This window comes from Falco punctatus (genome assembly GCF_963210335.1).
Source record: "Falco punctatus genome assembly, chromosome: 6".
Lineage (NCBI taxonomy): Eukaryota > Metazoa > Chordata > Aves > Falconiformes > Falconidae > Falco > Falco punctatus.
Window position 1 is genome coordinate 30,084,792 of NC_137585.1, and position 15,586 is coordinate 30,100,377.

The 15,586-nt window shown below is 44.6% G+C and overlaps 1 protein-coding gene across 1 annotated transcript in view; it reads left to right on the forward strand.

Moving 5' to 3' along the window:
* CHPT1 (choline phosphotransferase 1) overlaps positions 1 to 15,586 on the forward strand; it is a 22,863-nt gene continuing 7,277 nt past the window's right edge. Inside the window, exons 1-4 of the mRNA XM_080393577.1 lie at positions 1 to 721; positions 9,878 to 10,025; positions 11,049 to 11,190; positions 14,723 to 14,807. Coding sequence (XP_080249703.1) covers positions 182 to 721; positions 9,878 to 10,025; positions 11,049 to 11,190; positions 14,723 to 14,807 — 915 coding nt within the window. The 5' untranslated portion in view covers positions 1 to 181. The remainder of the gene's footprint in view (positions 722 to 9,877; positions 10,026 to 11,048; positions 11,191 to 14,722; positions 14,808 to 15,586) is intronic.

Below are 15,586 nucleotides of genomic sequence, written 5' to 3' on the forward strand. Positions count from 1 at the left end.
GCGGTGCGGGGCCGCGGGTGCACGGGCCGCCACACCGGGCCGCAGCCCGGGCTGCCACCGCCCTCGGGCCGGGGGAAACGGCGGCGCACGGAGCGCAGGCGGGACGGGCCCTCCCGGGGCGCGCCCCCTCGACCACCGGGGCTGCCCCCGCTGCCGGGAGGGTCCCCATCCCCTCGCGGCGATGCGGGGCTGGCAGAGCCGCCACGGCCGGGGCAACCCGCCCAGAAACGGGGCCCTGCTGCGGGGGAGGGAGGGAGCCCCGCACCCGGGGCGAAGGCACCAACGGCGGCCCGGGGGCGAGGGCGCCCGCCCCGCTCTCCCGGTCGGGCGGCGGCCGCTCCCCTGCAGCGGAGCCTCCGGGGCGCGTCTGCCTCTTCCGCCTCCCGCCGCTGCGCCGCGGCCTCAGCGCAGCCCCGCCCCGAGCGGCGGCGGCCTGACCCCGCTCCCGTCCGGTGCGCGGCGGGGCGGCGGCGGCGGCATGGCCGTGCCCTGGGCTCTGCCCGCGCCCCTCAGCCCGGCGCAGCTGAAGCGCCTGGAGCAGCACCGCTACAGCGCGGCCGGGCGCTCGCTGCTGGAGCCCTGGCTGCAGCCCTACTGGGCCTGGCTGGTGGAGCAGGTCCCGCTGGGGCTGGCCCCCAACGCCATCACGCTGGGCGGCCTCCTGCTGAACTGCCTGACGGCGCTGCCGCTCATCGCCTGCTGCCCCAGCGCCACCGAGCAGGTACCGCCCGCCGCGGGCCGCCGCCGCTCCATCAGCGCTGCACCGCATCCCCCGCCCGGCGCGGCCTCGCCTCGGCCCGGCGCGCCTGCCCCGGCCCGCCAGCCCCGCCGGCCCCGGGGCGGGTGCCGCGGGTCGCTCCCGGGCCGCCCGGTGTGGCGGAGCCGCCCCGGTGCCTCCCAGCAATAGCCGGAGCGCTCGGCTCCGCCGCGGCCGTCGGCGCGGCCCTCCCGGGGCAGGGGGCTGGGGCGGCGCTGCGGGGCTGCCCTGGGGCTTGCGGGGAGCGGTGGTGCGGGGCCAGGCTTTGGGGCAGCAGGGGTCAGGCAGGAGGTGGGGATGGGGGTTTGGGTGCCGACATGCGGGGGGGGAGCCCGTGCAAGGGCGAGGCTCAGTGGGCTCCGCTCGCCGCCCCGGCCCTTCGCTGGCCCGGGGTCTCGGTGGGCCCAGGGCTTCGGCCGGGTGCTTGGCCCGTGCCGCATGCTGCGAGCGAGGCTGTGCCTGGGCTGGTCCCAGCCTCCTCCAGGGACCCCCCCAGCCTCCTCCAGGGACCGGCTGGTGCCCCACGTGTGTGCCTCTGCTTGGGGCAGGCTGGGGAGGAGGTGTCAGCAGCGTTGACCCCCCCCTCAAGAGGAAGGCTCTAACGATGGGGCCGCAGGTAGAAACAGCTCCCAGCCAGGAGGGAAGGTGCGGGATGTGCCCAGGAGCAGGGCAGAGCTGCCCAGAGCCGGCTGGTTGCCTTTTTTTAGTAGCTTAGATATACTTTGGTGAGTGCTCCTGTTGACAGAAGAACCCTTCTTTTTCCCTTCTTGCTCTGCCCTTTGTGTTAGCAGAGGTGTTTGTGGCAGATTTATTGGGAAACTCATCCACATCAAAATTAACTTTGCTTTGGTCTCGCCCTAATCGCTTCCCTGATCATTTCCCCGATATACATCGCCAGGTTAGAGGCACTTTGTGGCGCTGCAGGCAGTGGGAGAAGGGAGGATAGAGATGGGAGTGAACAGTTGGAAACCACAGATTGCCTTCTTGTGGTACTTTCAGAATTCAAATGCTTGGGGAACTGCTACCTTTAGCTTACTTGCATGACGTAGATAGCAATCATGTGCCAGCTGTGTGTCTGGATGTTCAGTTTAGCTTTTTCTCTTTGCTATCCAGGAAAAAAAAAAAAAAACAAAAAACCAAAAAAAGCAGAAAGTTATTTTTCCCTTGAGGACACTTGTACAAACAGAAAAAGGTTGTGTTGGAGACATCCAGGGAGTTAATCTTTCCAGGAAAGCTTAGGTTGAGTTTTAGGAACTTTACTGGTTTTTTTAGTGGTAGAAGCTGAATTTTAGAAGAACCTACAGTTTGGACTGAACTTCCTTGTTCAGATGTCAGTATGTCCTTTATAAATATGTAGTGTAAAGCCAGATTCCTTATGCTATTGGTTTTTTTTTTTATTTATTGGTTTTTTTTGACTCTGCACTGTGAGAATAGCCCTTACTTTCTCTTGCTGTATCACTTAGACCATTGTTACCTCTCTTGTGCTTATTTAATGACTTGGCTTGTCTTCCACCTAAGACGTCATAGTTGTGGACGGCTTTTTAAAAAGGCTAAAACTGTTGCAACACTAATAGGTGCTGTATGTACTGTTGTAATTACCTACTTTGTACTTTTGACTTGGATATGTAGGCTGGAAGGACTAGGGGGAAGGTGGAACCGAAAATTATGTTAAAGGTGATTGAATCACAGACTGAACTAATAGCACAGTGCACTTCAGCATCACCTCTCGATACTATCAAGCCACTTCTTCCCTTCATGAACAAGTCTTGATTACCTGATGGACTAACAAGAACTTGTTATATTCTCTTGGTAAAAGTATAGGAACATTGAGTAGAAGACTCAGATAAAATAACAAGCAGGTTTTGGTTTAGGGTGTTGGGTGGTGGTGTATGAGTTGGTTTGTGTGGTTGGTTTTGGTTTGTTCCTTAACCAGTCTGAAGAGGGCCATTTCTATTAGTCCTTTACTGAAAACACAGAGGTCTTGATGATCGTACAAACTGTCCAAAACAAGACTGGTAGCTGAAATCCCTCAGAGAGCAGCTGCTAGGAGATGCTTAGGAAAGAGATCTTTCCCCAATAGACCCTTCCAGCTGCCAAAAGACTGTGGTTTAGGGGTTTCTCAGTGAGGAATTCTACTCGGCTTACTTGGAGAACAGCAGCTGATGGATCTGTTTTCCCACAGATACCATGCCTTTGAAGTATTTGTTTTGAACCTGTTCGTACTTTCAGCTTCCATTATGTCCCATTGCAGTAAATTCCACAGTTTAGTAATACCCCCCACAACACTGCAATTAACGTATAAAACCATACAATGCTCCCTTGTTCTCTTCCTCTGTAGCTGTTATTTCCTTGTACACTATTCTTTTTATCTTCATCAGCATCAGTAGCCACTAAAAGCTGGTCTGTTACTGACTAGTACAATATGTTTTGGCTTTATAAAATATTGTCTGCTGCAGAAATGTGGCCTTGTCTAGTAGGAGCATGGGTTGTGTCACTGTCTCCTGTAAATGCGCATTTCAGCATAAGCCACTTTATTTGTAGCTAAGCCATTAGCAGGCTGTGCCCCTCAAGCACTGTTAGAACTAAAAGCCACGTGTGTAGATTTTTTTTAGTGTTTGTCCAGTTTCCTACTCTGTATCTTAGGACAGCAATCTATAGAAGTAGTATGAGGGACTGCTGTACCAGGTGTGGTGGTGGGGAGGATGCTACCTGCACAGTTCATGTTCTGTGGAGGGCTGAAAGATCTTTTCTACTGTGACTGCAGGCTGGGTTGGTTTTTTTTTCTTTTTCCCTTTCCCCCTCTATTTTCTTTTTTTTATTATTTTCTTTTTTTTTTTCTATTTTCTTTCTGTTTCTTTTTTCTACACCCTTTTTTTTTTTTTTTTTAATTTCCTTTCTCCCTTTTTTCCAACAGTAATTGTAAAATATTTAGGATGAAAAGCTTTGCTGAGTGTTGTGGACAGTGTGTATTTGCTGCGTTAGAGTGTAAAAGAAGCACTTCGGTGAGGATTTCCGTTTTATCCCCTCCATTTGACCTTGACCTGTTTTGCCCTATTCCCAGCTGACTTCTCAGAAGTAGACGAGGTTACTTGTTAGGTCACATTAGGTTTTGCAGGTGAATCTCTAGGACCCCTTCCCATTCCGAGCAAAACTGGTGTTTTAATTTTTTCCTTGCATAAACACTAGGAAGAAAACTGGCTAAATCTAACTATCTTTTTAAAAGGGAGAAAGTAAACTCTGATCCTGCTACTTTCATGCCTTGCTCATGGAGGGGCCCGGTTTCAGTAATCCTTGAAGCTCAGCCACAGGTGTCTCTGAGAAACCATGGGAAGTTACAATTTTAGTACAGATGTTACTGGTAACAGTAGTTACCTTGTAATGAATTTGTACCTATTTTAAAAATATTTGTAGCACTTACAGCAGGATTTGAGCAGAGTCCTCCAAATGCATCAGAGGAGATTTCACACAGTGATAAAGACCTGTCCTGCTTGCTTTCAGCTTCTTGGATTCCACCATGTCTCATTTATTTGTGTTTTTTAAAAGTCTTTGTTTCTGTTGTCTGTAATTTCCTGGAGGTTACTGGAAACAGGAAGACGGGAAGAGAGAAGCATGGATTATGGACTGCCATTTGGGCAGTGATGGCAAAAGGGGTCAGGGGCCCAAGGGTTCCCGTGCAGAGAGCAAAGGGAGAGAGGGGGAGGCTTGTGATGGCTAGCTATGTAGAAGCGTTTAAGAAATGGTGCAGTGAATTTATGAAAGGCTGTCACACCTTGCTGAAACACGCTATTTAGAAAGCCATACGTACAGGGAGGCCAAGAAGCAGGGGAGAGTCTAGGTGACTCTAGCTAGCTCTGTTATTAACTGTTTGGAGGGAGAGAAACATTGGTGAGGTGCTCGCTCTGCTTCTCTCTCTTTCTTAAAATAATCCCTTAAAAAACCCCAACCAACAGCCCCCCTCAAAGAAGAAAAAAAACAACCCACCTTTTAAACCGAGAGAGGGATAGTCTTCAGGTTTTTCCTGTTATAGGGAGAAATGAGGGGAAGATACTGACAGGGATGACATTATGTAAACAGCAAGGGCACAGCTGAGCTTTGCAGGAGAAAGTAGAGAAGTAGAAAAGAGGGTGAGCTGCAGCAGCTGAACTGGTGATGTGGGGGTGTGAAGGAAGAAGTATTAAGCCCTTGACCTGCTAGAGGAGAAGTGTGAAGCACTGAGTGGAATGGGGAATCCAGCCAATACCCATGAGTGAAGAACAGAGTGCTCAGCAGTGAGTGGGGAAAAGAGGTATTTGTTATAAAGACAGACAGCGAAAGTTCGGGAACCCCAACGCCAAAGGATGGGCGCTCTTTCAGAGGGAGCTTGTTGGGGAGAGCAGGATGCTAAAAAAATGCAGGGAGCCTCCGGTGTGTATGAAATGCATTTGGGCTATAATATGATTATTTGATTATTATTTTTACTTTTTTTTTTCTCCCTGGCCTCTTCCCCTGCTGTAATGCAGGTTTAAGCAGCATTCCCTTCTCTTGCTAGTAGTACAAATGTACATAGTGCTTTGTGCTGAACAGAAGTGAGGGAAATCATCCATGTTTAAGGGGAAAGAGGAAAGGAGTCCAGTAAAAATGTGTCTTTCTATTCCAGATCTGTTGGAACAGGGGGCATGTAAACTAGGGCAAAATTAGTAGCTGTGGATTGTGGAAGCAAGATTATGACTAAATGTAATGAGTAATTATGGGGGGCTGAATCTTTAAATATTGCAAAAGCTTAAGCTGTTGAACTCTCTGGGCTTTAGAGCTTTTCTTGAAATAAATGGTAAGGGATCTCCCTGGCAAATGCAGTCTTTTGTAGCTGGCCACGCTCTTCCGTGGAGTAGAATCACAGGAGCAGAAGAATAAGGACTGCTGTTCAACCTAAACTTTTTCCTGAAGGAGAGGCATGCCACACATACCTGCCAAACACCATATGCACATGGTTTTGTTTTGACACCTTCTGGTTCAGTAGATGGCCAGACCTGCTGTACCAGATCTGTGTGTGACAAGATTCTGGGGCTGTATCATCTTTCAGACATCCTTTTTAATTGAAGCAGAGAAGCATTCCCCTCTACCCCCTGCCACCCCTTCGCCCAGCTTTGTGTTCTCTTCTAGTTCCATGAGAATAGCATCTAGCTCTGGCCAAATAATACATTTGCTTGGACAGGATATAACTTCGGGCAGAGATAATAAACACCTCATCAGTGAAAAGCTGATGATTATTGGGAGCCTCCTGACCTTTCTGCTGAGTTTGTCAGCCATGTCGGCATTCTCAAATGCTCCCACTTCTCTAATTTACAAACTACTTAGGTCCAGCGTGGGAAGCTGGCAGGGGACATCCCTGGATAGAGAGCCAAGCATGTGAGAAGGCAGTGGAGATGGCAGCTGTAGCTTATTGAGAGGACAGATAGCAGAGATAATCTGTGGTTATTAGGAACTTTGGAAACCTCTGTGCACCTTCAGTGATTTGGGAAGCTGTGTTTTACCAATTAAAATATTAGAGCATTCATTTAATCTGCTAAATAGATGGCTGATCACAAGTGACCCTTGATTATTGCCACTTTGGGTTAAATTTGAACTGACAGCCTAGGAATGAAATGCTCCCAGATGGCATTTCTAAACTCTCTCAGACACCTGTTCCCTGTTCTTACTGGGATATTCTTCCCTGCTCCACATCCATGGGGATAGATGCATCCGCTACAGATGTTAATGGATGTAGATGATCCTTACTGGGAAGAGAAGGAGCTCTGCTCCTCTTTCCAGATCAAGGAGAAGAGCGATTTAGTTTTGGAGTCTAGGGGGAGCGTTGCTTTGATTTGTCCCAGCAGGAGCTAATGCAAACAGGCTTTGATCAGCAGTTGTAACGATTATACCTGTACCATAACTTGCAACTCGACAAAAGCCATTGCTTTGTCAGAAAGACCTAATAAGAGAAGTTTGAGTTGAAGGTGATTTATTTGTTCATTTTTATGTTTAATATGTTACACTTGTTTTGACATAAGGCGAACACAGATGATGTTACCTTGAACAAGAATTCTTGCATCATGTTCTGTGGGTTACGGAAACTTTCATAAACTGACTACAGTAACCCGCATGCAAGCCTTCTGTTTTGGTTAGAATTGAGACTGCATTTCATGGAGCTTGCATTTCACAAATGATTGTGAAATCAAAAGATTGTGATGACACCAAGCATACACCATACAGCACTATGGCCAATGATAAAAAAATGTGCCATAACAGGTTTCTGTTCCTGACTGGTGTTTCGATTATGGAAATGATCCAGTTAAATAAGAAACTGCTCGTGCTCTGCCATTTGACTTAATTGGTGATGTGCCCCGCGCTGTGGGGTGGGTGTTGGTGTGTGCGTGCAGAGTGGGTAAGGAATTTGGCTAGCATATTTAACACTTTTGTCCATGATACAGAGAACCTGACCACTTTAAGGCAAACTAAAACCTATTGCAGTTATAGGTAGATGGTTGCAAAAGTAGGGGAGCCTAGTGCAATCAAAAAACCAGTGGTGTCCTGGACAGAATTGCTGGGTATGGTCTGGTTTACTTGCCAAAATCCAGGGATTAGCGTGACAAGTTTCAATGTGTCTCACGCTATCTTTTTGTGACTAGTAGAAGTATGTCACAGTAATGACACCTTGAAAAACACTGCAGGTTACCTTTGTGGCACTTCACAGTAATATCAGTGGTAAAACTGGAAATGTCTTTTACAATACTACTTTAAAGGACTGCAGTGAAACCAGTGGTTTCTCCTAGCCTTCCCGCTCATGGAGCTTCATTCATAGCTCTGTGGCAAGGGCTGCCGTGGTTGAGGATGTCTGTTCTCCGTGCAACAAAGTTCTTCTGAAAAAAACAGTATAGGCACTGTGGTAGCTTTAGTATGTGGATTTTAGCACAACTAAAATGATCTTAGCTTCAACAGCGCCCTAACTGTGCTTTTATATCCTGAAATACCTGAGCAATGGCTGACAGCCCTCTGTTTTGGAAAGGTGGAGGGTGAGAACAGGGGCCAACAGGTAGCTGCTGCCTCCCTGCAGAACGTCTGACCAAGCGAGCTTGCACGGGGAGAGGCCGTTGAGCTCTCTGTTCCTAGGGTGGCAGTAGGCTGCTCCTGTTGTCTGCAGGATCCTCGGTGCTTCCCCTTTCGTCAGAGGAGAGAAACATTTTTCAAAAGGTGACTAAGAACTCACTCCTTGCTTTAACCCCATCCCCCAACACACAATTCCTTTGTTTAACTGGACGAAAAGGGAAAAGAAACCTAAATAACTGAGGTAGTTCCATTGGTAAACATCAAATGCATTGCTGCCATCGCTTGATCTGGATTTCTATAGTATGATCTTGGGGGGTTATCGGGTACCAGTATGTGTATGTCCATTGGAATGAGAATATCTACTCATCCTCTTTCACCTGCTCAAGGCTTCCGACATGTTCTGTGATTACAATTTTTCTTAGTTTCCTTGGAATAAGGGGAAAGCTGGCCTTGCCAGTTTGGAAGATTTGTCTGTTTTCTAGATTTCTGTGTACGTACAAATCCAGATTTCTCACCTATAGCTGGATCCCCTAATTCTTTGACTGTTTTTTGCTTCAAAGCTGGGAAAGCAGACAACCATTTGACTTTCAATGATAGGAATGTTTTATTAATGAAATTACCAAAGTACTGGGTAGCAGGAAAGTCATAAATTTGCTGACAGTGTTGTTTCCATATTAAAAGTACAAATCTCAGCAATAACATAGTATTATCAGCCAGCCTGGAATACACAAGGAAGTTCTGAATAACAGCAAAAAACCTGTTCAGAACTGAACCTCCTTTAAGCATGTTGGTTCCTGAGAAGGATGTGTTTTGTGATCAGTCTTAACTGGAGGCACAACTTTTTTTTCTGACTCAAGTCAGCGAGTAGAATGACGATGTCTGGAGGAGCAGCTTACATCTGCATTCTTACTGCTGCCTTCTCCTGTCCCTGCTTGTGAACTGATTTGGCAACTCATTTTTCCTCTTTTCCCCAGCAGTGACACTGGGCTTATGTGAGTGTGGACAAATGTCAGCTCGCTAAGATTTGATCTGTTGTCTAAATCTGCTTAATAGCCTTTGCTGGACTTAGGAAATACATGTAATCACATTGGTCTATTTGTGCTGCAGGAGAGGAATTGCAGAGGTTTAGAGCTGTGGTAGCTGTGCCTCACCTGGGAGTGGGAAAAGATTCAGCTCTGTGGCTGCCTGTGACTGTTTACTTGTTTAACCTTCAAGTTACATTTCCAGCATTTAGCCTAACTTTGACTCTCTTTGTGAACAGTGCTTCTAAATGTTAAGGATTACATAAGGCAAAAATGTTACCTGTACTTTGCTCAAAAGGTGTTATAAATAGTTTTTAGTAAAAACTAGTTTCTAGATGAAAGATATATGCATGTGAAAATAATGCTCTTGAAAGGTACTACTGTAGGACAGTTCCTTTGGACCTGACTGGTGTTAATGTAACTGATTCACAGCTTGTTTTGAAACTCTGATAGTCTATATTAAAGTTTTGCTCCTTCGTGTTTAGTGAATGACTTAATTTCTTCAAAACCTTGTCCAAAGTGCCCATGTAGTCAATTTTTCCATGTTGGAAAACCTTACTTTCTCTAAAAGCTGAAGTCTTTATTTAGTAAAATGGGGTTTTATAGCTGTATGTTGTAAATCTAAGCAAGTCTTATAAGCGCCTGTCACTTAAACTGCTGAGAACTTTAGTGAGTACTTTGCTACTACTTTCTTTTCTGAAGATTAATTTTATTTTTGTAACATTTTTCAGTACACAGAATAAAAATAATTGTAGAAATACTGTAGTTTTAAGGTGGGAAAAATAAGTCAGTTGATGCAGAAAAGATGTTAAAAGTTAGAAGGACCTGTGTTCCACTTGTGTGTCTGGAGTAGTTCATTATAGTAGTTACTACCATTCATGTAGAGACCAGCACAAGAAATTTGGTTTTGTCCATTAACTAAGTAGCAAATAGAACAGCGTAGTATAGTTTTGTGCTCTTTTTACTTTAGATGAAATAGATTGTTAGCTGAGAAATTGGGAACTGCCTGGTGACCTTTTATGTGACTCTCTTTCAGGCACCTTTTTGGGCATACATCCTGGGTGCATTAGGACTTTTTATCTACCAGTCTCTGGATGCCATTGATGGGAAGCAAGCCAGAAGAACAAACAGTAGTTCTCCTCTTGGAGAACTCTTTGATCATGGTTGCGACTCTATTTCCACAGGTAGCCTTAACCTGCTGTTACTCATCCTAGTTTTAAAAAAGTTACCTGCTTTCAAGAGGGGCTTTGTTGGAGCTGTAAAGGACCTCTGAATATCATCTAGTTCAAGCCCCTGCTCAGAGCAGGGTCAGCATGTTCTTTTAGGATAACCATCTCCTGGTCACTGCAGCCGGGGCTGCCCCTGACCTTTGCATTCCTGACCAGTAGCAGGGAGGACATTTCAGAAGTAATTTTGGCAGATGTTGGTTAACACGCGTTCTGCTCATACTTACTGTGCATCTTCATGTACAGTGTTGTTTGAATGAGCTAGATGGTGAACAAAGAATTCTGTAAGAGCATGCGGAGAGATTCGTCACTGTACATAGACTGTGTTTCCCAGTGGGGTACAGGTGATGCCTCATAAAGGATTTTAAGGACCTAAAAGACTGATGCTGGCATGTGAAACTAAGGATTCCACTTTAGGAGTGGCATGCCAAAATATCAGTTTGGTAATAGGGCATCCAGCCTGGCACTTAAGAGAAGGATAATTTATATTCCTTAGAAGAATGAGTCCCAAAAAAAGTTGATTCGGAGTCCTTAAGCAGTAAGCCTTGCTCAGTTTCACTTTCCATAACTTAGCTGTTGGTGGCAATGCCTGTACTTCTCTGAAAGTTTAATGGCTGAAATGCGTGCCCTGGGAGTTGGTACGTTCTCTGTGCCTCACTCCCCAAAGAAGTGCAACTGCCAGTCTCTCTGAGCTGGGCCCATCCGCTGAAGCTGTCAGTGTTGCAAAGAACGTGAGACGACAAGGCCAGAGGAAGGGAGAACAGCCACAGTAGGCTAGAAGGTGGGGCCCTCGCTTGGAAGAAAAGCAGTCCTGTCTTTTGGTCTCTCCTGCCAGGACTGTCCCTGAGGTTGGCTGCTGAGTAAAGTATCAGTCATATCATTGTTTTGTTACAGTGATGTCAAAAAATGTCTTGTGATTTTTTTTCTCTTAACTGCAAGCAAAGAGGGTATATGACTAACATGTTCATTTCTGCTTTTCAGTTTTTGTTGTCCTTGGATCCTGCATAGCAATCCGACTAGGAACAAATCCTGACTGGTTATTTTTCTGTTGTTTTGTGGGACTGTTCATGTTCTATTCTGCTCACTGGCAGACATATGTATCGGGCATACTAAGGTTTGGAAAGTAAGTAGGTATCTTTAGAAGTACATGTGGCTTAATGTCTGAGGCTGCTAGCTAAACTTGATTGCCATTTCTGTTTTTTTTTCCCCTGCTCTCTCTTCCTCTCACCTTCCTCCTCATCTCCCTTTCGCCCTAGCAGACTTGTGTTTTACCCAGCAAGAACTTTAAAACTCTGCATAATACTGAATAGACAACTTGTTTTTGTAGCAGTTAATTTTAGCTGTATATGCTTTGCATGCGTTTGGCTCTTTTGTCTGCGGATTTGTTCTCAGAACCTATACAAGCACTGTGCAGGCTCAGGCCAGAGAGGTCTTGCCTGCAGTGTAAACAAGTGCTCTGTGTAGGAGTAGGGACAGAGCAAGTATCTGCAGTACCTCCCTTTGTAATCCCCCAGCCACAGAACAGTTTCAGCCCAGGGGATCCGAACCACATGCATTTTTAGAGAAATTCCCCTGCTAATAGGTTGCCCTTCCACAGACATCTTCAGTGTTCCTTTGAACGAAGTCTCTGCATCCATTTCATCCTTTGGCAAGGAGCTCTGCGGTGCTTGAAGAATCACCCCAGGTTTATGTGGGGGCTTTGCTTTTAATCTGGCTCATACGGGCTCTGGTGTCCTTTAGCTTTTGTGTTAGGTCACAGTTCTAGAGATTGCTGTGATGCTGTTCATGACTTGGTAGAAATTTCATCTGTTCTCACTGCAGTGTAGGAGGAGGGTCATGACATTCATGTAGAAGATAACAATTCCAATTTAACTTCTAATAACGTGGGGATTGCTGCACCCTCCTGCAGCTGCAGTGCTGCCTAGCCATGGCCTTTTGCTGTTTTTAAACAATGACTGCACTTCAGTAATCATTTCTGAAAAGATCAGAGACTTCTGTAGGAGCAAGATTGGAAATACCCTAGTCACTTGTTAAGTCACCTGTTTATAGGTGTTTATAGGTTTTAAAGGACTGTTTGTAGTTCTGCTTAGCTCTGAATTGCAAGGAGCACCTGAGCAAATCTGAGCATCACTGGGCACACAGGCTAGTGATCAGCTATCCTTGTGTACTGTTGGATATCTGTACCAAAAGAAAGCCGTCTCTGTGGTAATGTTAAGAACTCTTTCTGATTTGCTGATAATGTATTTACCGTGCAAACTACAGCTCTGCTACCACCCTACCTATCCTACTTGATTTTAAAGGACATCTTGTGCTGTAAACAAAAATAGATGCTTTACAGCAATGGCCAAAATAGGATAATTTCTGTATGTGACAGTGGACTACACTGAAGGGAGATCAACTATGCCATGAGCTCTGGGATTCTGCATACACAATTACTTTCTGTGCCTTTCTTTCTTGCGTAAAACATGAGAATGATTTCCCTATGTCAGGAAGGCACTGAGATTTCTGTACCACATAAAAATTTCTTCGTTAAAAACTTAATGGCTTCTGGGTAAATATAGTGATAGTGCATAGTACAAGCAGTTTGGAATCATCTGGTGTTCCATGATTACAGTTTGGACTTCAATAGACACAACTTTTCTCCAAGATAACGTTTCTGTTTAGTGAAAACAGGTCAGAGTTTTTTCAAGGCTCGCAATTTTATTTCTCTTAAGCGTAGAGGTCGGAGTCTAAATGAAGGCATTAGTATATTGCTCTAAATACATAATAGCATGGACGGAAGCTTTCACTGATGCTGTTCCTGATTCAGCAGTGCTTGACTTTAGAAGTCAAATGACAGGTGAGAGAATCCTAGTGCCGATGGCCAGGAAGGATCAGAGCAGGTGGGTACTGTGCCACTGTCAGGTTACATAGAATACCGCACAGTGTCTGATTAAAATCTCTGGGCTCTGATTTGGGCTGTGTTGCAACCAACAGCCTGAGCCTCTGTAAAATTAAGTACTAAACTTTGGCACATACAATGACTCAGCTTCCAAGTTTGAGCTTCCTCCTGCCACCAGCAACAGCAAATGCAGTACGGCCTAGAAATCTAGGTTTTAATAGTACAGAGTGTGAACGCTGAACACGAGCACTTGCACGTGGATGGTTTTTCATGACGTAACTGACAAGTTCAGTGCACAGCTACAGCAATGGCCGGGCAGGTGTAACATTTCATTCCTGGTGGAGAGGGGAAAGCCCACTCCCAGCGCCACTGTCCCGTTTCCCCACTGTACAGACTGTCACTTGACTTCAAGCCAATTCATGAAATGGGCAGAAGATTAAAAGCCTACCTGAGTTTAGCAAGCTGAACTGGTGCACCTTACAGTCTGGTGTGCGCTATGGCTGGTACAAGCGACGGGGTGCAACAGCATAGGGAGGACGACCCATGCCGATGGCTTTGAGCAGTGACAAGCACTTATCATCTAACTGCAGCCTAAACTTTGGCTCTTCTAAGACTGAGTCTGAAGCTGAAGTGATGAAACTTAGCATATTTTATCACGATCTTTCTGATGAAAGATGAGAGTCTAATGTTACTGTGATTATCAAGATCACATAAATGTTTTCCATTAGCCAAGAGTTGATCCCTATCTCCCTTGAAAAATACCCTGTTTCCTGTGCACAGTTCACATGCTATGCAATAACAATACATGTTGACTTCAGTCATAATACGTTAGGACAGCAAATTTATTCTAACTGCTTAAAGAAATGTTGTATTTTAAACATCTATTGTCACTGTTTGCTGGTAACTTCAGTATAAAAATCAGGTAGCTGTCTCAAAACCTTTGGTAGCATAAAAGGTACCTTAGATGTGCACATTTATTTTTTTTATTTTGAAGCTTTATTGAAAGTATACAATTTCTTCCTCTTGAGCCTCTGCTTAATTTTTTTTTAACATATTCAGCTCTTCACAAAACATTTCATCAATCAAATACAGTAATTAAGAGTTGGCTATGTGTCTGAGAACAGCAAAGGTGGAGACTTTAGAGGGCATGCAAGGCCGCCTATTTTAAAAATGGTTTTATGGAAAAAGACCAAGATATCAATTATATGTCCTCTGAAACAGGGCAGATGCTTAGCTATCCACTGACTCAGTCCTCAAAATACTGTCCTTATGTTTGCGGGTTGTATCTGTCAAGTTTTCATGATATGATGGCTTCAAAAAAATGCTTTCTGTCCCAGCCTGCTCTTTATGGTCCATACTTTTATATGATACACTTTTAATGAAAATATTAAATTGCATTTACTGTGAGCTCGCTTTAAACTTTGATTTGATACTTACATATTAACAAGTCTGTAAATTTATACAAAATTCTCAAATAGTTAACATTCTATTCATTAAACATTTCCCCCATATTAAAATCATACATAGCTTGCTCTAGATAAGGAGTATAGATTTAATTTTAAATCTTAGCCCAAGATGTGTTCTTCCATATGGAGTACCTTTGTCAGTCAAGGAAAATCATATTATATACGCTCATGTAATTTGAAGTACTTTTAAAGAGATAATTTCAAGTAACTTCTTTTATCCCCTCCCCCCCCCCCCCCCCCCCCCCGCCTTCTACTTACAGCAAAAAGACCTTTTCTTTACCTAAATCTCACTTTTTTTGCCTTAATAGAGTTGATGTAACTGAAGTTCAGATAGCCATAACAATGCTGCTCTTGATATCTGCATATTGTGGAACAGCAATATGGGACTATAAGGTAAGTGTATGAAGTGTTCAGCGTTCCTGTTGAGTATTCAGGTCTGTTAAGCGTTCACAGTTCCTATGGTATTTGAAGCTGTCCTGTGCAAGTACCATCAATGCCTACTAGTTGTCTAATGTTCTGTGTTAGCTTATTGCACAAATGTAGGTTATTTTTATGTTGTAGTTGATTTAGCTATAGTGATGTGACTTCCTATGCACAAATCTAGAGCTACATAGAGGAAAAAAGACCCCATCTGCCACATAGAAACTGATGATCTGGAACTAATACTCCACAGATACTTAAGCTTTAACAAATAGGTTTTGTTCTAGTTTTATTTCTTTTGTGTATTTTATTGTAAGACATACATTTCTGTTCAGTAAAATGATTTATAGGATGCTTTATTTTTAAAATGTAAAGATTAAATGCTTTAACAAAACCATGGGATGATGTTGGGGGGGGTTGATTAAGTAATTCTTATTTACGTGCTGATGGAGATGTACTGATTTTTAACTAGTTATGTTGCAGCTGACTTACATGTAAATATCTATATCTAAAGAATTGTTTTCTGTCCAAAAGCATTTCCTTATCTCTGGCTTTTATTCTGATCTTTAAAGATGCACTTTAGTGGATGGTATCAAAAGTATATTAGACTAAAATCTTCATCCTTTCTAGGGCCTTTACTCAGTAATACATAGTTTTGCTTGGTTATAGCGTGTGGAAGAGCTGAGGCCATTCCATGCTATTGATAACTAATGCAAACGAATCTAAATATAAACCACCAAGTAATTCAAATT